This window comes from Mustela nivalis (genome assembly GCF_964662115.1).
Source record: "Mustela nivalis genome assembly, chromosome: 6".
NCBI classification, from domain to species: Eukaryota; Metazoa; Chordata; class Mammalia; order Carnivora; family Mustelidae; genus Mustela; species Mustela nivalis.
In genome coordinates this window covers 29,456,193-29,484,044 of record NC_139025.1, presented here as the reverse complement: position 1 = coordinate 29,484,044, position 27,852 = coordinate 29,456,193, and the positions used below count along the sequence as shown (strand labels likewise).

The 27,852-nt window shown below is 45.4% G+C and overlaps 1 protein-coding gene across 6 annotated transcripts in view; it reads left to right on the top strand.

Moving 5' to 3' along the window:
- The window catches only part of TTC7B (tetratricopeptide repeat domain 7B), a 244,048-nt gene that overhangs the window by 79,732 nt on the left and 136,464 nt on the right, over positions 1 to 27,852 (top strand). For all 6 annotated transcript variants that reach the window (XM_082733934.1, XM_082733932.1, XM_082733930.1 and 3 more), the window contains one exon: positions 26,097 to 26,175. In XM_082733934.1, coding sequence (XP_082590060.1) covers positions 26,097 to 26,175 — 79 coding nt within the window. The remainder of the gene's footprint in view (positions 1 to 26,096; positions 26,176 to 27,852) is intronic.

Sequence of the window (27,852 nt, the reverse complement as noted above, 5' to 3'; positions counted from 1 at the left end):
GATTACATGCCGGGAATTGCTTAGCGGCTCATCTCTCTTTTTATTTTACCCAAGTTCAAGGAGATTCCCATTGACGTAGCCAAGGTGAAGGGACTGCTTAACTTTGAAGACTTTTCTCCTTTCTTGTCCTCTCACTCTTTTTATGGCTTCAAAGACCAGTGATAGGATTGGCCAACTTCTTTAGAGGGTTCTTGCTAGCTACCATGTCCTTTGCAGCTGGAATGAGAGATTACTTTGAGGTAGATGGAGGCGAAGGCCAGTTTGGGGACCACAGACTATGGATGAAAGGAGAGAAAGCAGCAGGAGCTTTTGGGCATGTCCAGTGCTTCCAGGCTGCCTGACTTAGAGCAGTGGATTTCTCAGGGCCCAAGAACCACGCCTGGGTCATTGTCAATGGACTTTCACAGCTGGGATCTCTGTGGAGTAGGTGGGGACATCTGGAGGTAGCTGCTGTCCATAAGCACCAGTGGCTTCCCACATCCGGTCTTCTGATGTGTTTGCTTCCTTTTGTTTTCCTGCACTTTATTTTTTAAATTACTTTTATTTTTATTTATTTTTTTGGAGAGAGAGAGAGAGAGCACATGCGTAGCAGGAAGTGGGAGAGGGTGAGGGAGAGAGAATCTTAAGTGGACTCCATGTCCAGCACAGAGCCCGACATGGGGCTTGATCTTACAACCCTGAAATAATGACCTGAGCCAAAACCAAGAGTCGGACACTTAACAGACGGAGCCACCCAGGTGCCCCTCTGCACTTTAGAAATCTGTATCTGGAAGGGTATCATGGACAGCATTTGATTTGCAAGGATTAAGGAAATGGGCTATAGAAGAGCTTTGCAATAAGAGATGGGAATTGATAAAGCCCATCTTTGTCTTTAGAAATGTACTTCGGTATCTTCAGCTTCGTAGTTGTCATCCCAGAGTACTTACTGAGTTTGAGTAATTAATCTTATTCTTTTATAGTCCTCCCATCTTTCCCAAGAGTACATGCCAAACCAGTGAATTCGGGTCTCCTTCAGAAAGCACCCGAGTCCCAGACCAAGGCTCTTCCTTCACCGTCCTTGATCTCCACAGCTTCGGCTCTCTCCCGGGCACTGGTGCCCTGCGAGGCTGGCGCCATGACTAGTGTTGTCCCCGTGTGCCCATGGTGACCTGGCTGCTAGGATCTGCCATCCGTCCTCCTGGCACTGCTCCACTCAGGGGAAAGGCTGTGTGTGCAGAGGCCGGGTCCGACGCTCCGACAGTGAGTGGTCTCTCGTCACCCTGCCTCGCCAAGGCACTGGACCCAAGGATGAAACCTTGCCAGGGGTGGTTCCCAGCCTGTGCTGTCGATTGGGGTTTTCTCCTCCCACTTTTCCTTGCAGCTTTTCCAGCACACGCCTCAGATCGTGTTTCCTTCTCTCTCCTCCCCTTTTCCTCTTCCCCACATCCCCTGTAGCCTCTTTCCTCCCGGAGGCACAGAATACCTGGTGCCATCTGAGCCCCACCGAGCCACTTCTGTTTCGGGTCTAGTTCTCCTGTCCCTCTGGGTAGCAGGAATAAGCCTGGGAGGGATGAAAAACCCCCTCTTGCTCAGCTCTGCCAAGGGTAAATGAGAATGCATTAGCCTCAGAGGGTTGGGACACAAGCTCCAAGCGTTTCTGGAGTGGCCTTGCCCAGGCAGGCACTCAGAGGAAGAGCAGCAATTTGGAACCAGTCCTTCTCCTCACTGGGTCTCAATTTCTTTATCTGTAAAATGGGTCTAGCCCCCCCACCCCCAACCACCAAGAGCTGAGGTGAGACACAAGTAAGACAACATGTGTGGAAGCACTTTGCAAGTCATCAGGCAGGTAGTGGGCGCCCAGCTGTCGTTTCCAGGGATGCGGATGCCTGGCCAACTTTCCAGCAGGACGGTACTAGGTGAAGGTTGGCCTCCAGTGGAAGTGGGAGTTTGCAAAGCACTCATTTGATTGCTGAACCTCCATGACACATTTTTTTTTTTTAAGATTTTTTTAATTTTTATTTATTTGACAGAACACAAGTAGGCAGAGAGGCAGGCAGAGAGAGAGGAGGAAGCAGGCTCCTTGCTGAGCAGAGAGCCCGATGCGGGACTGGATCCCAGGACCCTGAGATCATGACCTGAGCCGAAGGCAGCGGCTTAACCCACTGAGCCACCCAGGCGCCCTCCATGACACATTTTTAAGGGAAGGTCATTTATTTTCAACTGCTGGTTTAGATGAGCTCAGCTCAAGATGTGTCCTGGTTGAGTGGCCTAGTGCTAATGACTGAAGACCTTGTCGGTGCGCCAGTGAAAGGAGGTGGGGTGACTGGTCTCATGGGGTAGTCAGAGGTGTCTGCTAGGCAGCACAGCTAGTGCCCAGAGATGGCTTCAGCCTGGGGTCCCCATAGCCTTGTTGTTTGGGGTGTTAAGATTTTTAAAATTTTATTTTTAAATAATCTCTACACCCAGTGTGGGGCTTGAACTCACAACCCTGAGATCAAGAATCACATACTCCCCACTGAGTGAGCCAGGAATCCTCCTACCCTCAGCCTTCGAAGGGAAAGGGAAATGATACTCCTCACTGGAGTCCTTATGGCCAGAATTTCCAGGAAGCTTGGGTTTGGGGTGCCAGTTATGGTCTGCGTGCTGGTTTAGGAATATTTGCCCAACTCTTATCAACAAAGGGTGGCAAAGGACATTTCAAGTATCTTTGCTTCTTGTCAGCCCTGTCAGATGCACTGACTGGGCAAAATGCATGGCATCTGGTGTTTTCCTTGGCTCTGAATTGGTTTTAATTCAGGGAGGATGCGGATACATTAAAACCAAAAGGCCAATGCCCCGCACCTCCTGGGAGATATGCTCGTGGGTCGTATGCTTTGCTGGGGTACATCACGGAGTTCTGCCCAGGAGACCCTGACCTGGAGAAGGTGGGAAGTCAGGGGGTACCATGAGACTCGGGTTGCCCTACCATGCTTGGTGCCAGGCCGGGGAATAAAGTCATGTAGAGGGGAGTTTGGGGAGTTTTGTTATAGTCAATCCAACAGACCGATGATCACCACTGTGCACTGGCTTTAAAAATCCCCAGACTTCCTCGGTAATTTTGTTGACCTTTGTGACTCTTCAGCTCTGCTTAATGTGGCCTAGAATTAGCAGGTTGAAAAAGGGGCCGTGGGGCCTGCAGTGTCCCAGTGGCTGCCGAGGAGGGCGCTTCCTGTGTTTCCATCCCAGAGAGTAGCCGCAGCAGCCAGACCGCATGGCCATGGGGCGGGGGCCGGCCAGGAAGCGAGGGGGGGGCCCCGTGGTGGCTCCCCAAGCTCCAGAGCAGCTTCGAGTTGGCCTGTGCATTCTAGCATTCTGGCTGTCTTCTCTCCCGCAGTGGTAAGAAGTGTTCACTTTTTAATCTGCACGTGACTTTTTATAGCCTAAATCAAATGCAACGAATAGAGAATTCAGATGTTTCCAGGAAGCATTTAATATGTATCAGCTTTCTGTCTGTGAACAGTCTTTGAGAGAAATTCAGATATTAGAAGGAAAAGGGCCTGCATTTTAGGAGATAGTCGGAGAGAAGGAAGGGTTTATATGTACATGTAGGTAATGTTCTGTTGTATAAAGGAGCAAACCATGGGAGAGCACTTTAACTGACCGAAGTGAGCTCGAGTTTCTAGGCCCATTTATTTCTTTATTCAGGAAGGTCATTTGTTCATCACGTAAGGAGGATGACTTGCCTGCGTGTTAGGTACTGGACCCTGTCCTAGGCAGCAGCAAGGAGGAGGAGCAAAGTCCCTGCCTTGCTACAACGCACAGCCCCATGGGGAATTAAGGGTGCAAACGAGCAGTTTCAGGATAGTTTGTGTGTGCTGACTAGGCGAGTTCAGCTTGCCACAAAAGCAAATAAGGAAGCTGCCGTATGGACACAGCTGCACCATCTGGAAAGGGCAGCGAAGCTGGAATAAAGCTTCAGTGAAGGGCGCTCATCCTGTCCATGCGAATTGATTGGGGAAGCCAGGGCCCCCTCCCAGACAGTGGTTATATGAGTGCAGTTAGAGCCCTACTCAGCGTTGTATATATCCTGCAGGGTATGAGGAGACCAGTCTGGCTGGAGTGAGGGTTTCTGTAGAGATCTGTGGATTTTATATAAACCTCTCAGCAGAGCACCTGGCACACGGTGGGTTTGACCAGTCACTGGACAAGTATTTATTGAATTCCCCGATGTGGCCGGTACTGTGCCTGGTGCTACATTGGCAAATAGAAGAGATGACATGGTCCAGGCTTTCAGGGAGGATGCCGTCTACTGAGGGAGACAGACAATCAGCCAGGAAACTGACGATACTATTACAAATTAGAATGCGTGTCAGGGAATGAATGGATACAGGGCGTGTGGTTCACAGAGGGCACCTGCTTAGGTAGGTGGTCAGGCTGGGCCGCCTGAGGAGGCGACCCAGAGCCCTGGACATGACGGTGAGCAGGAGGTAACCCTGCTGAGAGCAGGAGAAAGAGGATTCCAAGTGGAGGGTCCAGCATGTGCAAGCTCCTGACCCAGGAAAGAGTTTGATGTGCTTCGGAATCTGAAAGGGGTCCAGGGTGGTAGAAGCCATTGCGAGCGGGGAGAGAGGCACGACTGGGTGTGGAAGACTCTGGTCAACCTCGCTCCCTGTGCTGAGCACGTCCCGTGAATCATCTCACCATGTAGGAGAAGTTCCAGAATCGTTGAGCTGATGGTGGGGTACAGAATCTGTCAGAGCACGTTTGTTTCGATCACTGCCCTTTCTAGATGAGTATTCTAAGATCCAGAAAATCACATGCAGTATTGTTTCATAAATGTTTATTGAGAACCTTTACTAGATTACTTACTAGAGCCAAACACTGTTCTAAGAGAACAAGTGAGACCCAGTCACTGCCCCCTGTAGAGTTTCCATTTTGGTTGGGAAAACAGTCAGTAAATAAGGCCACATAGCTGGTTGGTGGCAGAGCTGGGACCTGCACCTCCTCCTTATGACTCCCAGTCCCATTTCTCACCACTTGGACCACATGGACCACACCCAGGTTGTACCCTGTTCTTGAAAGTGGAGCACTGAGTCTCAGAACTGGAATGAATACACTGCACTTAGAAAACTGGGACTTTTAAAAGCCAGTCTAGATATAATTATTTATGTAACCAAAGCATCAGCCAAATCTTCTCTGTTTGTTTAAGTGTAGACTAGGTCTGGCTAATCCCTTCAGAACTGTTAGTATGGAAACAAAGAAGTCTTTGTCAATCTTAATTATGAAACTCCAAGGCTAATTCATCAGTGATGAATTATGGGGCATGAATTCTAGGGAACAGGTAATTGCTTTCAGGGTACTAACAATGTGTTAGAGTTCTGGGTCGTCTGCAAGCTCTGTGAGCACAGGGTGGGTCATTCCAGGCTTCCAGAGTGCTGAGGTGGGGGCCGGTGAAGGGAGAGGGACCAGTAAACTAACTAGCAGTTATCCCATCTTATAAAGGCCTTTCCCCACATGGTTTTGACCAGCCATACACTGCCTCCTTTAGCCACCATTTCAAATTGGAATTCTCGGGAACGTGAACTGATACAGGAGTTTATTTTAGTTCTTCACCAGAGATTTGTCTCGGGTGGTGATTTTCTCTTTTAACGGGGGCAAGGGAAAAGGAGAGATTCTTTATTTGTTTGTTCATCCACTTATGTATTCATCCCTCAAATATTCATGTGCTAGGAGCTAGGGTCAAGACAGCAAATGATCCCTATGGACTTTCTAGTTCAGCAGCAAACTAATAACTACCAGTGGGTTAAGCCTTAGGAAAACAGGAAGAAGACAGTGCTAAGGTTTAAAATTTACCCTATCACTTTGCAAGTTTTCCTAAATAGAGATAGTTGTACAATACAGTGTCTAACAATGAAAATTAACTTAATTTTTTAAAAATATTCCCATAACCTCTTGATATGACCGGAGATGGACCCCCTGGGAATTCCTGATAACAATGGCAATGTTTGCAGAGCGCCTCTGGGATCACGCTCTGGATGGGAGTAGCATGACTAGAACACTCAGGAACAGACAGTGTAGCAGTGTGCCATGAGCGCTACTCCCAGCTCTGTTCAGTTTCAGGTATGTTGTGATATTCACTTGTTCCGCCAACATTTGTTCAGCTCCTGCTCCGTGCCAGACATTCTTCAGGTGCTGGGGATAAAATGGCGAGCAGCTGGACACGTGGCTTGCTCTCAGAGAGACGTTAGATCATTTTATTCTTGGATGTATCGCGCTGAGATAGTGTTCAGCAGGCGAGGGACCCATTTCTGGGAGAGTCCATTTTAAAATGAAACTGACCTAGATTTGGTGATTAAGGGAGGTTTCCCCGAGGGAGTGACTGAGCAGAAGCCTGAAAACAAATCGGACAGATCAGGGTGTGAGAGCTAACTAGCAACCCCAAAGTGGGGCGGGAGGGATGCTTATTATTTAGACCTGAAGGGATTTTCAAAAGCATCTAGTCCAACTAGCTGGTCCTTTTTCCCCAGCCTTACTTTTTTCCTTAACATTTAACCAGCATCAAATATAAACAGTGTTAACCAGGGTCTTCTTAGGTTCAGTTAAACATTCCAACTCAAGACTTCCATAGGCCACAGTTGACTCCCATCTAAATAGAAAGATCTAGAACAGGATCATGAATTGCCAGCAGGGCAATGTCAGGGGTTTCTCTTCTGTGTGAATCATGCCCTCAGCAGTCCATATGGCTGCCCAGGAGCTGTTCTGTTTGCCCCTCCCCGCTCAAGTGACAGCTCAGCTGTAGAGAATGAGCCTCACAATGAGTGAGTTTGGGATTTGTCCCAAGAATTCAGGGTTTCCCAAAGGGATATGCTCAGTTTTAAGTCCTCACGTTAGGAAGGACTTAGGAAGTCCTCATGTCAGGAAGCCCAAGCTACGATGTCCCTATCAGATACGAATGGTCCTTCTAGTCCAGATGCAAGTTATCAATCAGGGGTCATTTTTATCATAAACAGTGTTGCCTAGTCACATAATCGACATTTTATCTTTATTAGGTTTCCAGGGAAACAGAACTAGGAAGTTAACCTCAGGTCAAATTCTGGAGCAGAGATGGAAAGGAATTTGTTAACCCTTTGTTCACATTGTATTTTTTTTCTTATCTAATTTGTCTGTCTCTCTTCACTAGAATATAAGTTCCACTTGGGCAGAAATGTCTCTTTTGTTTGGGGAGGGATGTGTACCTTGAGCAATGTCTGGTATAAATTGTACATGAGTGAATGAATGAGTGAATGAGCTTCTCGTTCTCAGCGGATATGGCTGTGGCTCACAGATGCCTAATGGTTACATTTCTTTAAAGTTAGGTAGCGTAGCATATATTTATTGAGAGCTAAGTAGAACTTACTGGCCTGATTCCTGCGTCTTGGTGGTGGAAAGGGAGATGTGCTCTGCTTATCTAGGTCTTTCTGCATATGATGTTCTTCTGCTAAAGGAAGGTGAAGGGGGACAGGTATCAAACACCTTCCTTGACCTCAGTATGAAATAATACATTTTCTGGGTAAATCATAGGGCACTCTGTTTTCTCCCCATCTCCGAGATTGGACAGTACTTAGAATAATGGTGTGTTAATTATAAGAAAATCCTTGGGGCACATGGGTGGCTCAGTCGGTTAAGTGTCTACCTTTTGCTTACATCATGATCTCGGGGTCCTGGGATCGAGCCCCTCATCTGGCTCCCTGCTCAGCGGGGTGTCTGCTTCTCCCTCAACCTCTCTCCGTCTCCCCCTCCCATGCTCTGTCTCTGTCTCTCAAAGAAGTAAATAAAATCTTTAAAAAAGAAAAGAAAAGAAAAAAAAAAAGAAAGTCCTCAAGCAGGCTCTGACAGATTCTCATTCCTGAGATGCTCCTAGCTTAGCGGAATTTCGGTAATTAGAGGCCTCCTCACTTAAGCCTAGCGTATACACATCTGGATGGGAGTTCCAGAGTTCCCACAGCAGGAAAGAGAATTATTGTCTTCAGTGGTTTAGTTGATGAGAAAGTTTGCTCCCAGGACCTCCCAGACCCGCATTTTTTAAGTATCTCTTCAACTTGAAACTCTGTGGAGCCAAGTTGGACCCAGAGGCATGTGACAGTGTTTATGGCCTTTGTACACAGCCCCTGAAGGGTAGACGGTTGAAGTGACACATGTGTGTTGGGAAAGGAATTCGCATCCTGTCTGGTGAAGAAGGAAGGCAGATGGAAGGCGAGGTGAACCATGAGAGACTATGGACTCTAAAAAACAATCTGAGGGGTTTGAATTGACAGGTGGGTGGGAGGTTGGGGTACCAGATGGTGGGTATTAGAGAGGGCACGGATTGCATGGAGCACTGGGTGTGGTGCAAAAATAATGAATACTGTTATGCCACACACACAAAAAAAATAATAAAAAAAAAAAAAAGAAGGAAGGCAGATTTTACCATCTCTGAGCCTCTCAGACTGTGGGGACTGTTCCTGGTAATTTGGTGACATCTGTATCACAGAGTGGGTCCAGATGTGTTTGCCCTAGAAGGCGGGGTGCATGGGAGAAGTTGGGGAGAATAGGCAGCACCCCTGTTCTGGTTCTTGGCCAGAGCAAACTCCTTAACCTGATCTTTTCCTTCCTTGGTTTGGGTGTCAAATGCATCGATATTTCACATGAGAGGAGGGTTGGAGGGCGTGAGGGCGCCAGCTCTTTTCAAGGGATACTTCCTACCTATTTCTTTTTAAATCATTGTTTTTCTCTCCATTCTTTTTTCCCCCAGAGGTATTTTTAGTCAACTCTTGTAGTTACAGAGAGGGATTGAGTTAAAGCCCAGAAAATGACTGAGACATCTTTGCAGAATTTCTGACTTTTCTTAGGAAATACTAGAACCTTCTACTGAAAGTGAGAGGGGCTATAAATTCTCTTATAAGTATCTGCCTTTATATTTTTATGGCAATGTCTACTGGAAGTCTGTACATCAACAAAGAAATCCACAATATATTTGTGTGTTTTCATAGCAAAATCCTGCATTAAATTGTAAGAGTTTAAAAAAGTTAATGAATTTTTTTTCAACTGACATTTGGTTTTTCCACCTTCCTCTCTATTTTAGGTTTGAAATTTTCTCGTTTTTTCATGTAGGTGACTTTGGTGGTAATTCTTTAGGCCTGGCACAGACCCGTCTTACCTTCCGTCTGCTAGTTCTTGTTCTTCTGTCCTCTCTGTGCTGGCAGGTGCTTGGTTGAAGGCTGTGGTAGCTGCTTCTCCTTTGAATCTCCCTGGCAAATTAGCATCAGAAGCACCAATCTCTGCCTGTTGGGAATAAGCAGCTAAAATACCAGGAAGAATCAAATGCTGTGTTTCTTCTAAAGAATACCCCAGAAAAACTCATTAGCCAGCCTTGGTAAAACCTCTGAATTACAGATCTTTTTAAAAGATGTAATTATATTGCTTTCAAGTACACTTTGAGCTAGTTTTTTTTTTTTTTAAACTAACTATTGCCCACTCAATTCCGTGCATGCTTATTGAGAGCCTGCCGGGCGCCAGTCACTAGGGTAAGCTCTGGGATATGAGATGAATAAAAAATGTTCTCTGAGCTCATGGGAAAGACAAGGATGTCAACGTATAATTGTAACACCTGGGGAAAAGCACTGTCATAGAGGGATGGGCTGGAGAATTGAAGGGAGGGGAAGAAGCGGTAGCCACCTGCCAATGTGAGTTCATCCGGTTTCTTAGAACTGACATTTGAACTTAGTCTTTGAAGGAGGGGTACAGTTTCCTATCTCAGGGAGGATTGAGGGGGACAGGGCTGTTAGTCATGAGTGAATGCTGATCTGTCAGGCAGGATAACTTCATATGCTCTTGTTAGAGGCAGCATTGTTTAGTGGATAAAGAGCACTGACTCTGAATGTTATCAGAGACATTTGCTAGCATTGTGACCTTGACAAGTTATTTACCTGTTTGTGTTTCGGTTAACCCTTTCATAACTGGGGACAATAATGCACATACATTATAGTGTTTTTGGGTGGGTTAAGTGAGTTATTAATGGTAGTTTGCCTGATGGTGTCTGGCATGTAGTGAGCACTTACCACTATGGTCTGGTGTGTCACTTGCATTTGTGTAGGAGAAAGCAATGGGCCATCTCATGGGCCTGAGAACAAGAGACCCTGAAATAGCCAACAGGTATTTACTAGCCAATTGGAATTAGCCAAGTAAGATCCAAGGAGCTGGAGTGGTCTGGTCCCTGCAAAGACTTGAAAATAGACCACTGGGCTTTTTGCTGGGACTGCTCCCCACAATGAGGGGAAGCTGGGGAGTGTAGAATGGAAATTGACCAAGTAGTGGCACAAGGGACAAAAAGAGCTGAAAGGTAGAGGTGAACATGGGGGAGGGGTGGTAGACAAAAATTAGCATAAAGCAAGCTGCTGAATATTTTTAGCAGCTCTGTTCAAGATATATAGATATATATATATCTATATCTATATCTATGTATAGATATATAGATATATAGATATAGAATTTACCTGTTGTAATATATATATAAAATTCATGTGTTGTAAATACGCAGTTCAGTTCTCAATCAGTTTTCACAGCAGGGCAGCCATTAGCATGCTTGAGCTTTAGAATATTTCCATCACCCTAAAAAGTTCTTCCCGCCTATTTGTCAGTTCCCATTCCCACCCTCTGCCCCAAGCAACCACTGATCTGTTACCTGTCCCTATAGATTTGCCTCTTCTAAAAACTTCACATTAATGGAATCGAGGAGTAGGTGGACCTTTGTGTCGTGCCTCTTCCATTTTGCATGGTTTTCACGTTCCCCAGCATTGTAGAGTATCTGCGTTCCCCCACATTGTAGAGTATCTGCGTAGGTCACTCCCTTTTATTGCTAAATAAGTTATTCCATTGTATGGCTGTGCTCTCTTTTGTTAACTCATTTACCAATTGATCAACATTTGGGTCGTTTGCACTTTTTAGCTATTATGCATAATGCTGCTAATGAACATTCATGTGCAAATCTTTCTGAAGACACATGTTTTCATTTCCCTTGGAGAGATTCATAGGAGTGGCATTGGTGGGTCAGATGACAAGTTCATGTTTAACTCTTCAAGAAAACAGACAAGCTGTTTTCCAAAGTGGTCGTGCCATTTTACATGCCTGCCAGCAGTGTGTTAGTGTTCCAGCTTCTTTCCATTCTCTGCAACACTTGGGGTTGCCAGTTTTTAAATGAAGCCAGTCTCTGGGTTCGTAATGGTATCTCATTGTGATTTAATGTGGATTTCTCTAATGATTAAGGAGGTTCAGCCGTTTTTGTTTCCCTGTTAGCTGTTCTTGTAGCTTCTGTGGTGAAACATCTATTCAAATTTTTTGACCTGTTTTCTATCCGGTGTCTTATTATCAAACTGTAGGAACTCTTTATATATTCTGGATACAAGTCTTTTACCAGATATATAATTTGCAAATATTTTCTGCCTGTCTGTGGCTTGTATTCATTTTTTAAATGATGTCACTTAAGGAGGAAAAGTTGATTTTGATGAAGTTCAGTTTATCAGTTTTTCTTTTTATGGATCATCCTTTTGGTGTCCTGTCAGGAAAATTTTGCCTAATCTAAGACAGCAAAGATTTTCTCCTATGTTTTATTCCAGAAATTTTGTAGTCTTAGCTTTTATATGTAAAGTCTCTAGTCTGTCTTTTGATATTTGTGTATAGTGTGGGGTAAGGGTCAAAGTAAAATTTTTTTGTATCTAAGATACCCAGTTGTCCAACCACCATTTGTTGAAAAGTCTCTTTTCCCACTAAATTGCCTTGACACTATAGTAAAAAATTAGTTAACTGAAAATAAATCTAAAGGTTTATTTCTAGAGTCTCTATTTTGTTTCACTGATTTATATGTCTACCGTTAAGCCAGTAACACACTGTGTTAAATATGTAGCTTCACAGCAAGTTTTGAAATTAGAGAGTATAAGTTCTCTAACTTTGTTCTTTTTCAAAATTATTTTGGCTACTCTCAGCCCTTGACATTTCCATATACATTTTAGAATCCGCTTGTCAATTTCTACACAAAAAGCCTGCCAGGATTTTGATAAGTTTGGCAGTGAATCTCTAGATCAATTTAGGGAGAATTGCCATATAAATAATAGTGAATCTTCCAATCCAGTATCTCTCCATTTATTTAGATTTTCTTTAATTTCTCTCAAAAATTTTTTGTAATTTTATTATGCAAGTTTTGCAGTTTTTGTTAAATTTGTCCTAAGTATTTTATTCAATTCTCATGCTCTTGTGAATGGAATTATTTCCTTAATTTCACTTTCAGATTACTTTACTGTCATATGGATGTAACCATTGACTTTGTATGTTGTTGTTGTACCTTGCAACTTTGCCAAACTTATTAATTAGTTGGAATTTTTTAATAGGTTACTTAGAATTTTTATATATGGGATCATGTCGTCAGTAACTAAAAACAGTTTTACTTCTTGTTTCCAAACTGTATGTCTTTTATTATCTTAGTGCACTGGCAAGAATCTCCAATACAGAGTTGAAGAGAGGTGGCAGGAGCAGACATCTTTATCTTATTCCTGCCTGATCTTAAGAAGAAAGCATTTGGTCTTTCACCATGACCTGATGTTAGCTGTAGGTTCTTCATAAATGCTTCCTTGTCTCTGGTAATGTTTCATCACTTAAGGACTGTCTTACTTGATCCTAATACAGCTACACCAGCTATCCTGTAGTTAGTTTACAGAGGTATATCTTCTTTATCTTTCTATTTTCAAACTATATATGTCTTTGGAGCAAAATACCTCTCTTTTATATTTCTTGTAGATAGCACATAAAAATATTTGCCTTTTGACTGGCATATTTAATCCATTCACATTTAATGGAACTATTAATATGATCAGATTTTTGTCTGCCATCTTGCTCTGTTTTCTGTATGTCTGGCATCTTTTTGAACAAATACTTTTTATTATTACATTTTAATTCTGTTGATTTTTTTTTTTTAGCTGTCTTTTTAAAATATTTACGGTGGTTTCTCTATGAATTATCATGTACATTTTAAATTATCGCAGAGTACTTCAGGTTCATACTGACTTAATTTTAGTAAAATATACAACTTGGCTTTAATAGAGCTTTATTTCCTCTCTTCTTTGTGCTATTAATGTCTCTATATGTTAGAAACACAACAGTGCAGGAAATATTCCCTCATAACAATCTTATTTTTATAGAACTTGAAATGATTTAAAATGTATTTATACAATATTTTATATTTATCCACATATTTACATTTCTGATACTCTAACTAATTTTTTACTCTGGATTCAAATTACCCTCTGTTGTCATTTCCTTGCAGTCTGATGGACTTCCTTTAAAATTTCATATTGGGCATGTCTGCTAGCTATGAATTCTTTCACCTGTTTGTTTATCTGGGAACATCTTTATTTGCCTTCATTCACTCATGATGATAGTTTTTTTTTTTTTTTTAAGATTTTATTTATTTGACAGAGAGAAATCACAAGTAGATGGAGAGGCAGGCAGAGAGAGACAGAAGGAAGCAGGCTCCCCGCTGAGCAGAGAGCCCGATGCGGGACTCGATCCCAGCACCCCAAGATTATGACCCGAGCCGAAGGCAGTGGCCCAACCCACTGAGCCACCCAGGCGCCCCCATGATGACAGTTTTATTATATATAGAATTCTTGGTGACTGTTTCTTTTCTTTGAGTACCTTGAGTGTATCTTCCTCTATGTCTCATGAAAAGTTGCTGTCAATCTTCTTATTGTTCCCTTGTATGTGATTAATTTGGTTGTTACTTTGAAGATTTTTTTCTTTTGTCTTTTAGCAGTTTTATAATTATGTGTCTGTATTTCTTCAGTCCTTTTTCTTTCTGTTCTTTGGACTGGATAATTTTTATTCGTATATCTTTAAGATCATTGTTTTTTCTGCCATCTCAGAGCTGCTGTTGAGCCAGTTAGGGGATTTTTCATTGTACTTAGACTTTTAATTCTAAAAATCTCCATTTGGCTAGTTTCTATCATTTCTATTTCACTATTGAGAGTCCCCATTTTTTGAATCATCGTCATCTGATCTTGAAAAAAGTCTTCTATATAGTTTCTGTTAAATCTTTGATCGTACTTTTATCTTCTTTGAAGTCTTTGCTAAATCCAACATGTGGGCCCATTTGAAGTGAGCTTTTATTGATTGTCTTCTTTTCTCACTGCAGGTCATGCTTTTCTGTTTTCTGTGTGTCTCATAACAGATAGAGTACAATCATACATTTAAAAATGGAAGGAGAATGCTGATAGCACATGCAGAAAATAAATTTTTAACATTTCAGTAATCATAATGATGGTGGTATTATTAGCATTGCATTTCTGAAATGCTTTTACATGACATTGTATAAAGCAAATGAATACTTATGGAATGTTCTAAGTATTATCCCCTGTGTCCTTGAGAACCAGGATTCTTGGTGTGGGAGAAAGGCAAAATAGATTTAAGATAGAAGAAATCAGGGTGCCTGGGTGGCTCACTCAGGTCATGATCTCAGGGTCCTGGGATGGAGCCCCACATCGGGCTCTCTGCTCAGCAGGGAATCTCTGCCTACTCTGCCTACTTGTGATCTCTCTCTGTCAAATAAATAAATACAATCTTAAAAGAGATAGGAGAAATCAGAAACAAACTGTCAGTCCTGAATTCAAATGATTAAATTGGAAATACTGGAAACAATGGAAATCATGAGGTAATTGTGTGTGTTTGCATAGGTACGTGTGTGCATGTGTGTGTATGTAAATGTATATATATGGGTGCATGGAGAGAAGGAGGGAGGGAAGGACAGAGAGAGAGAGAGAGAGCTCCATCTCAGGGACTGACCCAATACCAGTGAACATCCCTAGTGCCATGGCTGTGATCCTGAAGTATCATTTACCAATAAAAGAAACCTCATTCCAGTTCTGGAATAAGAGATGAATAAGATGAACTTGGAACATCTTTACATACCAGATAGCAAGGAAGCTCAAAAGATTTCTAGGATCACGGTAAAAGAATTGAGGCCAAATATGGGACAATTTGAATTTCAAGAAGGATAAAAATTGCAATAACCTCATCAGATATGTTTAAATTCATGAGTTCTAAATCCGTATCTAACAAAGTAAATAAAAAGAACTAGAGAACCAAATATTAGATGAAAGAAGCCACCTTTCTGTAAGATTATTCCAGCTAATGAATGAAAACTACAGGGAGACATTCTATATTGAAATGTCACCATTTTGTAACTCACAGCGAATTAATGTATCTAACCACCGAGCATCATGGGCAACTGGCACCTCGCTGCCCCGCCCCCCCCCCCCCCCCGCAAAAAAACAGTGACAGCAAGAAATGATGAAGATCCTTATAGAAGAACGTACCACTGGCAAAATCTTGAGCAAAGGGACTGAACCTGGACTGGTCAAGCCTTGAAATCCAGCTGTCAAGTGAAAGAAACAGAGGACAGAGGAATATATGAAACTATGATTTTTCTATCCAAGGGAAATGCTACAGGTCAAGCAGTTCAGATTCTTTAACAGATAAATTGTAAGGAAAAGAAAGAGCTAGAAGGGGCACCTGCAGATGAAGAGATTTGAAAACCTCCTTCAGGAAGGATGAAAGTGGCCAAACTGAACTCTGGTGTCGGCATGTACACGCGAGTGATAAAGCCATAAGAAAATGGAATAAAGCGATCATTCCAAAAGTCAGGGTAGCAGTTACTTTCGGGTGGACAGGGGAGCCTGTTAATTGGGATGAGGATATCGACAATCGTCTTTTTTAAACCTAGGTGGTAGTTACAAGGGTGTTTGTCTCCTAAGAATTACCCAGGTGATAGATTTGTTTCATGTGGCTTTCCGTGTATGGGGAGGACAGTGAAAAATGAGGTAGAACACTGCCCAGCGGAGGCCAGGGGAGGGGTCCCCATGCTGGGAATCAAGAGGCCGCTCCTTACAGGCCCAATTAGCAAGCCTTTCCCTTTCTCTCTCAGGGACTCCGTTTCCCCCCAATCAGTGGAAGATACTGAAGTCCTGTGTGCCTCACTAGGTTGGTGGGAGAACCATTTGGAATAGCAGGTTGGAGGGCGGCATGGAACCAGTTAGTGTCACCTCAGCTGACAGTGATGGCTCACCTTCACTCATATTTACTGTCGCCTCATGTTATCCTCACAGTGGCCCCGTGAGTAGCGCGTGTGCTGCTGGGTCTTTTACATGGGGCACATGAGGACCCAGTCTCTGTCCTGAAGGAGTCAAAATTCTTAGGGGGGCTCTCTTGATCAGGGAGCGAAATATGTTTTAGTGATCTTGCCAGTGGTTTTCTGAATGGCTTCGAGGGGCTTGGGAATAGCTTATCCCCCTGAGCAAACTACATATGCTCCTCGTAGTGACACTTGTCCTGCTCTTGGCACTTGGCAAAGCTTGTTTTCTGTAGGTGGTCCAAAGGTACAATTGAGCTCACCATCTGAGGTGATTGTTTGTGAATTCTGACTGGGAAGGGCCAGATACATGAGGCGCTGTAGGAGGAGAGGACTGAATTTATAACGTAATGAGCGTGGATAGACCCACTTTGGTATTGTCAGTGAGTCTCTTTGTCTGACACTGTCTTACTTAAGAGTTCTGTGTCTGCTCAGACCGCTCAGCAGAAATTCTCTGCTGTCCCTTTGTCGTCCACCCCTCTTGGGAGGACCCTGAATCCCACCCCTTCTTCAGGAACAAGCGCATCCAGGTGGACCCTTGATCTGGCCCTGTCTGCTCCCGGCCTTTCTGGCTCCTCTCCTGCCTCTGTTTTCATGTCATGGGAAATAGTCACAGTTTCCAGTTTGTCCCTGGCTCCCGCACCACAGGGGTCGTCTTCAGCTTTTCCGTGCCCTGGAATCAAATTCAAATCCCAGCTCTTCTGTCTGTGGGCTAGATGGTGACCATGGGCATGGTACCTAATATCCTAAGCCTGTTTCCCTACATATTAAACTCTAGTAGGTGCTAAATAAACACTTGTTGTTTGAAAAGATAATTTTGACAGGGTATAAAATAGTTATGATTTTGCAGCATTTTCTGCTAAACCAGAGCCACACAAACACACCACCAGCTGCTTTTGGCTCTTGCCCAGTGAATGTTTCCCTGTGGAGTAGAGGGCCAGGTGGTGGGAGGCCATGGGGAGGTAAGGGAATGGGAGGGTCAACATGATTCTGAGCCCTGGGCCAGGAGCTTTCCAAGTGTCGTCTTACTGGGGCATCAGGAGTGGGGACAGTCCCATTTCATAGATGAGGAAATAGGCCCAGCAGGGTGAAGCCCATTGCCCAAGTCCTTAGTTCTCTCTGTGCATGCCTAGCATCTGGAGTTGTCTTCCCTTCCATGTGGTTCCAGATGTCTCACATTCCATTCTCCTTTCCTCCTCTTCTTCTCATGATCACTCTCAACCTTTGCCCTTTTCTCTTTTCTGATTAGCCTCTCCCAGGCCCAAGAAAATTATCTGGCATGACTCACGAGGATGTACAAGAATCCCAAACAGCACCAGGCTGCCTCAAGCCGAGCCATACTGTGGTGCTTTATTCCCCCAAGAAAATATTGGAGGCTTTTATTTGCCGATGTAATGGCTGAGCCCACTACTGAGTGCATCTGGCCTGGTTTTGGACAGGACTCCTTAGACTGGCCTTGGGCCTGAGCACGGTCCCCTGTCCCCCGCAGCTGCTGCTATTCCCTGGGCCCACTGTCCCTCCCTACCCACGTTGCTGCCTGTTTGGCTCCTGGAGGCATTTGGACCGGTGACCCCTGTACATTTTAAGGTCTTTTTTTTTTTTAAACTGAGTCCTTTGGATTTTTTTCTCACTTGTCATAGCTTTTGAAATATTGTCCCCAGATGCTATTTTGGAAATGTAGTTCTGTTTTTTGCTAATTGAAATAGAAGTGAACATGCACTCTGATCCTTGTACTTAACGTTTAGCTCAAGAACTTTGGTACATTTGCAAGGACTGTCCTCCCCTTGATGTTGTTCCTGCCTTTTGCCCTCTCCAGAGCACAGCCGATGGGGTGAAGAGATCAGAAATCCTTTTATCTATGTGACTTTGCCGCTTAGTGTCCATTAATGTTTGAAGTCCTACTGTTAGCAGACCATCTCTACCTTTTAGATTGTCTTTCTACTACCTTTATAGTGACTTATAAAATGAATAGTAAGTTGGCCTGATGCTCCAGTGTCACGTGCAGTTATGTCCCTTCTTAGGAAGCAAGTCATTTGGAGCCCTGGCCACTCCTGTTCTGTTCCTGCTAAATATGGATTCCTTCTAGCCTGGGCAGGATCTGGAGCAAACACTTCCCTCAGTGGAAGGAAATTATGTCAGTGCTAAGCTTCTGTCTGGTCAGCTTTGTGTTACACACTTACAAAACCTTAGTAGTTCAACTGCCCAAATTATTGGTTTGAGCCACTAAACTATCTTTTGTGGCTCAGACGCCCAATAACAGTTTTGAGTTTGGCCTGACCCTTGTCAGTTGATTCCACAACAATCTCTGGAAGTTGGCTGTATTAACGGAGCTAGAACAAGAAGGATTCAGTTCCTCAACTTCTCAGTGTTGCCTTTGTCCTGCCCCCTACTCTGGCCTTCGGTGGAGACTCTGCGCTCCTCCGTGGGGGCACCTGCCCTCTTAGGCGATGTCACCATCCTTTCCTGGCAGAGTAACCACAGAGCCCCAGAGAAGGAGCTTCTATTACCCTCCTGTGACATCGGCTGCTATCTTTTGTCTTTGAGAACATGGCAGGCTTTCAGTAAATAATAAAGTCAATGAATGAATCAAACTGGGGAATACCTTTTTTTTTTCCCCTCCAAAATTAAATGTCACCAAAGCAGTAAAACGGATATTTATTCTGTAAATGGACTGGAAGGTAGATACCAGAATTCCAAAACAGTTCAGAGCAAAGGCAGAGTTTTGAGGGGAATAGTAGTAATACAGGTGAACACTTAAAAGTACTTCATGCATTAACTCATTTAATTCCTAGGACCAGTCTACAAGGGGGACGCATTTTATTTTACTTTATTTTATTTTATTTTATTTTATTTTATTTTATTTTATAGATTTTATTTATTTATTTGGCAGAGAGAGAGATCACAAGGAGGCAGAGAGGCAAGCAGAGAGAGAGGGGGAAGCAGGCTCCCTGCTGAGCAGAGAGCCCGATGCGGGGCTCGATCCCAGGACCCTGAGATCATGACCCGAGCCGAAGGCAGAGGCTTAACCCACTGGGCCACCCAGGTGCTCTTGTCATCACCATTTTACAGATGAGGATGCTGAGACACAGGCCCTCGCCCAAGGTCAACAACTAGTGAGTGTGAAGCTGGGGCTTGAGCCCATCCCAGCTGGCTCCAGGGTCCACGTTCTGTTTTGTGTCTCCTGGTGTCAGTGTATAGATAAGTGTAGGGATCTCCAGGCCTTCCACAGCAGACAAGCTCTGGGTTGTCCAGCATAGGTGTCATCAGACCGAGCAGCCCAGCTCCGTGCTAGGGACTGTTTGGCTTCCGGGGTGACGTTGAGCGTGGTGATAGCCTGGCTCGTGCTGGTTCATGACTGTACCCTCAGGGCCCTTTCCTGGTGCACAGTAGGCTCTTTGGATAGTTTGCTGGAATGAGGATTGATATCCTTTAACCCGTTCCCAAAGGTTGGAGAAGAGGGACATGGGAGGAGGCAAGGCTTCCTGTACTCTGTTGTTTCATCAGGGAGCTGGGGTCTGGACGAATGTCAGGGACCAGGTCGTTGAGGGAGGCAGGGAGGTTCATTTTCGGAGTCGGGCTTGCATCTGGGCTTCTAGCATGCCCCGTCAGAAGGACCAGTCTGCATGTCCCTGTCCTGACACCAAGACAGTTCTGTCTGCCTTGTTGGATTTGAACCTCTGCTGCCCAGGACATGGCCTGGTACACGGCACCCGCTCAGCGTGCTGCCGGCTGCCTGGCCAGCTGACCAGAGTGTCTCCTCTGCTCTGCCTTTGTCACGGGGAATCCTCAGTTGCTGATGTAGTCACAAAAAATGTTGTTAAGCCTAGTACAGCTCTCATTAGGTTTGAAATGAGGCTTCCGGAAGCTTCGCCGGCTTGTTCACATCCCAGCGTGGAGAGTTGTCACACCCTCCGTCTCCATATCTAGGCGGCAGCTGGCTTGCTCGGTGGATCAGATGGGGTCCTTTGCTATTGAGGCCAAGGTTGTGGGTTTGATCCCTGACCTCTGACTCCAGTGGGCCATCTGTGTCCATAAATGCATGTCATTGGATACGAGGCGAAGAGCACATACAGAGCAAGAAGCTGGAGGCCCTTCTGGGAAAAACAGCTCCCTGAGCGCCGGCCAGAAGTGCCCTTTGGACTGAGAAGGATGCCTTTTTCTTCTACTTTCCAGATCTGGATCTCTGGTTTTGATTTCAGACTTTTTCCAGATAGGTGCCACTGAGGTTATGTAAATGAAGGGGAAGCAGTTTTCCAGCCTGAGAACTCAGAGCAAGTGACCTGGAGCAGCAGGGTTTATTTCTGGCTTTCTGGGGTCATGTTGAAGTGGCTAGCGTTCCACTGGGGTGGGTCTTGTGAAGTAAGAAGTGTCTGCTTTAGGCATCCTGTTTGTAACTGAGAAAACTCTTCACTTCAGCAGGGAGGTGGGGGGAGACTTCAGAATATAAGATGGCCCTCGCTCTCGTCTCTTTTTGAGGGCACCAGCTTCCTAGGTGTCACTGGGTGCCTGGTTGGCTCTGTGCAGCCCTTGGGACAAAGAGGGCCACTGCTCCCAAGGTGATCACCGTTTGGTGGGCTAACAGACATCAAAACAAATGAAAATCAGTGTGTTGCTCAAAATACATGCAAGCTTGTTGGGAGCACCTAGAAAGCATTCTAGGTTGCATGTATTTTGAGCACCTGTGTTTTCCTAGGGAAGCTGGGAAGCCATTCCCTAGGGTGACCTTTGACCCGGGTCTGGAAGGGTCACTAACAGTCCCCTTCCCCCAGGCCACCTCAGACAAAAAGGAGCACGTATAAAGGCACACGGGCAGGAAAGCTACCCTGAAATGTCTGGAAGTTTTTTTAAAAGGGCTTCAAAATCCTTATGATCCCTGCAGCCCTCTCCATGCTGTCAGGCAGAGCCTGCCCAGCTGTGTCACTTGGTCAGGCGTGTGGGTCCCTGCCCCCACAGGACCCATGTTGCGGTGCCCCCGAGGGCACATGTGACATGTTCTGCTTTGCCGGGCTACCCAATCCAGTACAGTGAGAACGAGGACAAGGAACAGGTAGAAAATGTGCCCCCTTGTTGGTCTTGGTTATTTCAACTCACTGTCATTCTGAAATCCATTCAACGAGTGTATGTTGAGCACTTGCTGTATGCCAGGCTCTGTTGGAGGGGCTTGGGATATGTCGATGAGCAAAACACAGATCTTAGTCCACATGGTGCCCATGTGTTTATGGGGGTGAGGGGTGTGAAGCTCTCCGGGCTCCCTGAGGTGGAATGGTGTCCTTTGCTCACCAGTATGTCTTCGCGGATGAGCCTGGAACCTGATGTACAATAGCGCTTAGTAGCTGTTGAAATGACCTGCTGCTTAAGAGCTTCAGAGTGCTCGTTGGTACAAAGGGACCTGGGAAATGCCACACGATTTCTAGGCTCTGAGACATCTCTGGTGTTGACTCATTTTGTAACTGATCTTTTCTAAGTATAATTTCTAAACCACTGGGAAGGAGAAAAAATGCCTTGTCCTCGCTATCCAGAGTTTGCCAAACATTTTATTCACCTCTGACATTTGAGTTAGCATGGCAGTGATGGTTGATATTGAATTTAAATGCGTTGGTAGCCTAGGCCACACTCCGAGGTCAGAAAATAATCTGGAAGGACAAGTTAAGGAGAAGAGTTGTCTCTTCCCAGCCTAGTCCCAAGAAATGAAAGGAGAAATGACAACCAAAAAAGTGGATTGAGCCGAGTAGCCACCCATCACGAGGCGAAATGGTTCTCTAAGTCTCTGAGTTTCTCCCAGTCCCACTTTTCCATTTTGATTCTGATTTTGGAGCTCTGGCCTCCCTCCTGATACAGCTTCCCATTGGTTTGGTGGTACAGAGTCACAGGTGACAGTGTTAAAGAGCTCTGAATGTGGTTCAGAGTCACAGAACAGGCCCCACCCTGGACTTGACCCGCCTTCAGAAATCCTGCTTACAGGCAGGGCCTCCAAGTCAGGAGGGAGGCCAAGTGCTACCGAGTCGGCCTCCCTCTGTGTCCTCAGGAAGTCATGCTTTTGCCTTGACCTGAGGGCCAGCAGATGAGACCTGGAAGGAGGAAGGAAGATGATGAAACCTGATGAAAAAGGAGGAGGGAAGAAAAAGTGCAGATAGGTCACCAGGAGTCAAATGTGTCCCTGTGAAAAGTGGGTGGGCTTTCCTGTCAAGACAGAGCAGTAGATGGCCTGAGCAAAGCGGTGGGACTGGCCTGAGCTCCCGCTGCAGGGTAGGGGACAGAAAGAGGGGCTGGTAAGGGAAAACAGGGCTGTGCCTGCTCATCAGACTAACAGGCAGCTGGTGCTCAAGGGCCCTTCCTTTCTCCCTGGTAATGGCTGAGCCGTTGGGAACCATTCCACACGGAAGGACACGCACCCAGCTCGGGAAGCTTCCCCAAGCAAGATGCGGGAGGTGAACCCCATGTTCTGACAGCCTGCCAAAGTGCCCGCTGTTCATTGGCTGGCAGGAACATTCGTTTTTGAGAATAGTTTGCCATAATGCATTCTGACATCATTGCGCTCGCTCAGTCAGGAATGTTGAAATGGAATAAATGACCTAATGTGAAGGGTTTGTGGAAACCCTCAAAACCGAGGAGAGTCCCTGGCTCCCTTGTCTTCATTTTGAAGTGGAGTTTTTAAGCAACAGTTCATTCTGGATATTTAACGACCTCAACGTTTTAGGAATGAACTAATAGTTTAGAGACATGAAAGCAATCATGTGGCTTTTATTTCCCTCAAATTGGAGTCTTTCATAGCACTTAGAATATAATTCTTATATGTTAATTTCCCCATTTTGTTCCTTTTTATCATGATTATCTGTCCAGCTTTTTTTTTTTTTTTAAAGGTTTGATTTATTCATTTAACAGAGAGGGAGAGTACAAGCAGAGAAAGCAGCAGGCAAGAGTGGGAGGGAGAAGCAGGCTCCCTGCTGAGCCGGGAGCCGGATGTGGGACTCGATCCCAGGACCCTGGGATCACGACCTGAGCTGACGGCAGCCACTTAACGAACTGAGCCACCCAGGCGTCCCTATCTGTCCAGCTTAAAAAAAATTTTTTTTCTGCTCTCATGGCAATAGTAGAAATGATTGACTGAATAAAATTAGGTGATTAAAAAAATGTATGAATGGTATAGGAGTTGCTGAAAATGAGATGTTTTTGCATTTGGGAAACTTCCTTCCTGTTCTTTCTAATATTTAAAATCTTTCCCCTCCAGCGGCTTTTTGCTGCTGTCAGACTGATCTGTGGTGGTTCCTGAGGGCTCCCTGTTGTTTGCTTGGCGAGGTGTCAGCCCCTGAGGGTTACTGTTTACAAGCAGGACCTCCCAGAGCTTGAAGAATTTGATGCTGAATCCTAGGCTCTCTCCAGAATAATCTGAAAACAGTTGCGAAAAACAATATTTGCTTCAAGGCCACTACCGGGCCTTGGGAATAAGCCCCCAGTGGCTGACCACCTCCTCCCGCGCGGCGCCTCCGTGAGTCCGGGCACTTCCTCGAGTTGTCCAGCAGGGGGCCTCGGTCACGCGCGGGAGAGCCACCCGGCCCGCAGAGGGGAGTTGATTTCTCCAGCCATCCTTTCTCTTCTAAGGCAGCTGAGGCAGGACCCTCGACACCGGCCTGCTTCACCTGGGCCGATGGGTCTTCTTTCCAATTTTGAGGCACTTCCTGGGAGCATCTCATTAGCCGTGATCACTGGAATGCATAAAATGTGTGTTAGGTATATATGAGGTAATTTGCATACAAATGATTAAGTCAGAGACCTGAGCTCTTGTATTCTAATTTTGTTCCTTCTTCTAGAGCTGCAGTTCAGTTTTAGAGCCAGTTTAGTTTCTCTTGCCCAGGAAGGCGACAGAATCTAGTAGAAAGCTTCCAGCTCACTCTCTCACTGGGTTGGTGAACTGAGCAAGGCATTCCACTTCTGTGTCATAAGGAGCTAGTCTGCATTGGCTCTTGTGGATAGCCAGAAAATTCTGGGCTTTCGTAACTGGATCAGTATCTCATTCTGCCAGGAGGGCGCGAGAGACAGTGCGGATGACCAGCTCCTATCTTGCAGCCGACCCCGGCTTATCCTATTTAGATTTGATGCTGCCTTTTCAGAGCTGATAGCCACCTGGTGAAACAGTCCTGTGAACCTGGGTCTCCAGTTACGTTCCCTCAGTCCCTCCCACCCCTGTGTCATACAGTCAAGACTGCTGTTCTGTGTACACAGGGTAGGAGCTTAGTCCGTGGTTCTGGAATGAAATTCGACCACTGTATCCACGCCCCGCCCCCCGGGTGAGTTAGAGCTATTTCCTTCCCCCCATCACTTAGGAGAGCTGCGCTTCCATCCAGAGCAAACATACTTTGTTGCCCATGAGCATGGATCCCATAAAAACAAACGAAAGGGAAAGCAGAGTGGCTCGCGTGTCCTGGGGCCCATGACCTAATTTGCATTCACGGCTCTGTTAGAGTCCCTGTAGCACTGCTTGGAGTCCCAAGCACCAGTGTCTTTTTATGCCACTGTGAAGCTTCTGATCTGATACCATCTGAAATGTGTGGGTGAGAGGAACACAGGAGAACTGATGGGCTCTCGCCAGTAAACTGTTATCTTAAAGTTCCGGGGCTGTTCTTGTGAACGAGAGTCCTGGGATGCCGTGTAGGGAGAAGATACAAATTAATAGCCCTTGTGGGTGCTTGTAGCATACAGAGCCCACGTTCAGTTTGATTCAGTACCTTTGCGCGATTGAAAATGTCATCCAAGAAGAAAGCCAAATGCCTAGAGCGCCTGCCACAGCCCGCAGAGGCTGGCTGACAGGTCCGCACCGGCTGACCCGCTCTGCGGCTTTTTGGAAAGATGAGATGTGTTCTAATGAGCAGTTATAAATATCACCGAGTTATGTCATAGGTGGTGGCAGCGCTCAATGTAAAGGGACTGGCTGGGAAGTGTTCCCAGCCGAATGGGCCGGGCACAGCTTTGCAGGGAGGACTGCTGGATACAGTGCCCAGGGTGTCACTAAATAATTACCTGTCCTTGATGGAAATGTGTCACCAAACGTGTCTCGGTGAAGTGTGGGGCAGTGAGAGGAGACGTGTTCCCATCAGAGTCGCACCGCTCAGGGCTCCAGTCCTCATGCATTTGCTTGCAAAAGGGGCCTTGACCACTTGCTGCTTCTTGTCCGGGCAGAGTGGGGAGGGCAGCGTTGGCTTGGTGGCTTTTTTGGGGCAGTAATTTAGGTTCTCAGAGATGCAGAGTGATTGCATGGTGGAGCCCCTCAGTTTTCATGCCTGTTATCTTTGTCCTGACCATAAAAATGGCAAGTTACAGGAAGGCTTTAGCACACCGCATTCTGTGCCTTGTGGATATTCCCGCACTCTCTCGCCCCCACCTTTTAAGTGAAAACAGATTTCAGCACCACTCAGTAGAGCAGGAAAACTATGGAGCCATTGGGAGGTTGAGGGTAGATTCTGCTAGATGCCTTACATCTATCTCTCTCTCTTCCTTTCCCCCTCCCTTGCCTTCCTCTCTCCCCTTCCCTTCTCTTTCCCCTTTCTTTCTCTTCCTTTCCCTCCCCTCCCCTCCCCCTCCCCTCCCCTTTCCCTCCCCCCTTCCCTTCTTCCTTCCTTCCTTCCTCCCTTGCTTTTTTCCTTTTTCCTTCCTTCTTTCTTTTTCTTTCTTTCTCTTTCTCTTCTTTCTTCCTTCCTTCCTTGGCTTCAGAACTGATGTTCGGATTTTTTTTTTCTCCTTAAGAAAATTTGATTGTGGAAGCACAAAAGACCAGCAATCCCAGGCCAAATTTTTCAGAGTCAAGCAAAGATGGACAGACATGTGCAGAATAATTGTTTGCTTAAAATCTAGCCAACAGCTTTTATGTAGACAAAATGCATTGAAATATGTGTATAAAATATTTAATATTAATGCACGCCAGATGGAAACCCTGTCAAACTCTGTGTGCACACAGGAACTTGACGAGAGGAGTCGGGAGATTCAGAGAGATCCTCAGAGCAGTAGAAACAAGAACAACACAAAACCTGCGAATGGTGAGTGTGATGGGTAATTTGATTGAGGCCGGAAGGGCACTTTAGGCGTCCTCTCTCCTCCCCTCCCTCCCCCTCCCTCCTGCCTCTCCCCCTTCACATACATGTATGTATGTGTGTGTGTATGTGTGTGTGTATGTGTGTGTATACACATATATACATATATATGTATATACTTTGTTGAGATACAGTTTCCACACCACACAGTTCACAGTTCACCCTTTTAAAGTCCGCGGTTTTTAGTGTACTAACCACATTATTCAGTCATCACTAATATTTAATTTCAGAACATTCTCATCCCCAAAAAGAAACCCCATACCTCTCAATAGTCACTCCCCATTCTCCCCTTTACCCTCAGCCTCTGGCAACTGCTCATCTGTGTTTTGTTTTTATGGATTTGCCCATTTTGGACATTTCATATACATGGAATTATATACTAGGTGGTCTTGTTGTGACCGACCTGCTTTACCTAGTGTGGTATTTTCAAGGTTCACCTGCGTTGGAGCATGGATCAGCACGTCACTCCTTTTTTGTGACCAGATACTATCCTACTGCAGGGACAGAACACATTGTTTGCATTTGTTCCTCAGTTGATGGACACGTGGATTGTTCCCACTTGTTGGCTATTGTAAATATTGCTGCTATGGACATTCTTACGTAAGTTTTTAAGTGGACACGTGGACAAGTTTTAGGTGGGCAGGCTGTACATTCAACATTTGGAGAAATCGCCAGACAATTCTCCAAAGCAGCTGTACCAGTTTGTATCCCCACCAGCAGTTAGGAGGGCTCCGATTTCTCCGTATTCTTTTTTTTTTTTTTTAAGGTTATTTATTTATTTATTTGACAGAGATCACAAGTAGGCAGAGAGGCAGGCAGAGAGAGAGAGGGAAGCAGGCTCCCTGCTGAGCAGAGATCCTGATGTGGGGCTCGATCCCAGGATCCTGGGACCATGAGCTGAGCTGAAGGCAGAGGCTTTAACCCACTGAGCCATCCAGGCACTCCTGATTTCTCCATATTCTTGACAACACTTGTTATTGCCTGTCTTTTTGGTCTCGTCCTTCTAGTATATATGAAGTGCTGTCTCATTGTGGTTTTAATTTAGATTTCCCTAATGACTATTGACATTGAGCATCTTTTTATGTACTGATCGGTCGTACTACCTCTTGAAACAAAAGAACGGCATCCCTCATGGCAGGGAGATTATAAGCCCTTCCAGTTGCCAGGGTGGTGAAGGGGTTGGCTGTACGCTGATGATTTCACACCAAAACCCAGCCAGAGCAGAGCAGATTGGATCCTGAAGAGTACCTAGTTGTTAGACTAAGTATAGTGATGCTAAAACTTAGAGGAGAAACAAAAGCTAGCTAGAGAACATGGCTCATCAGCAGTTTGGCTGTGTTGTTGATTTAGGTTCTCTCTTGCCTTTTGAAACCCTTGAACTTTTCCTGGCTGGAGAGGTGATCGCTGATCCCTCTATGGCTGTTCTGCCAAGGGCTGTCTGGGTGAAGTCCTGGTGCTCACCAGAGATGAAGCAAATACCACGTGTCACAACTGACACAACAGCCCCATGGAAGAGTCCACCTTCTTGGGTCTTCTCTCTAGCGCCATCGTTTTCCCATTGTCATGACCCCTTTCAGTGTTGCCAGAGAGTTTAAAGCTAGGCCAGGCTCAGTGACTCCTGTT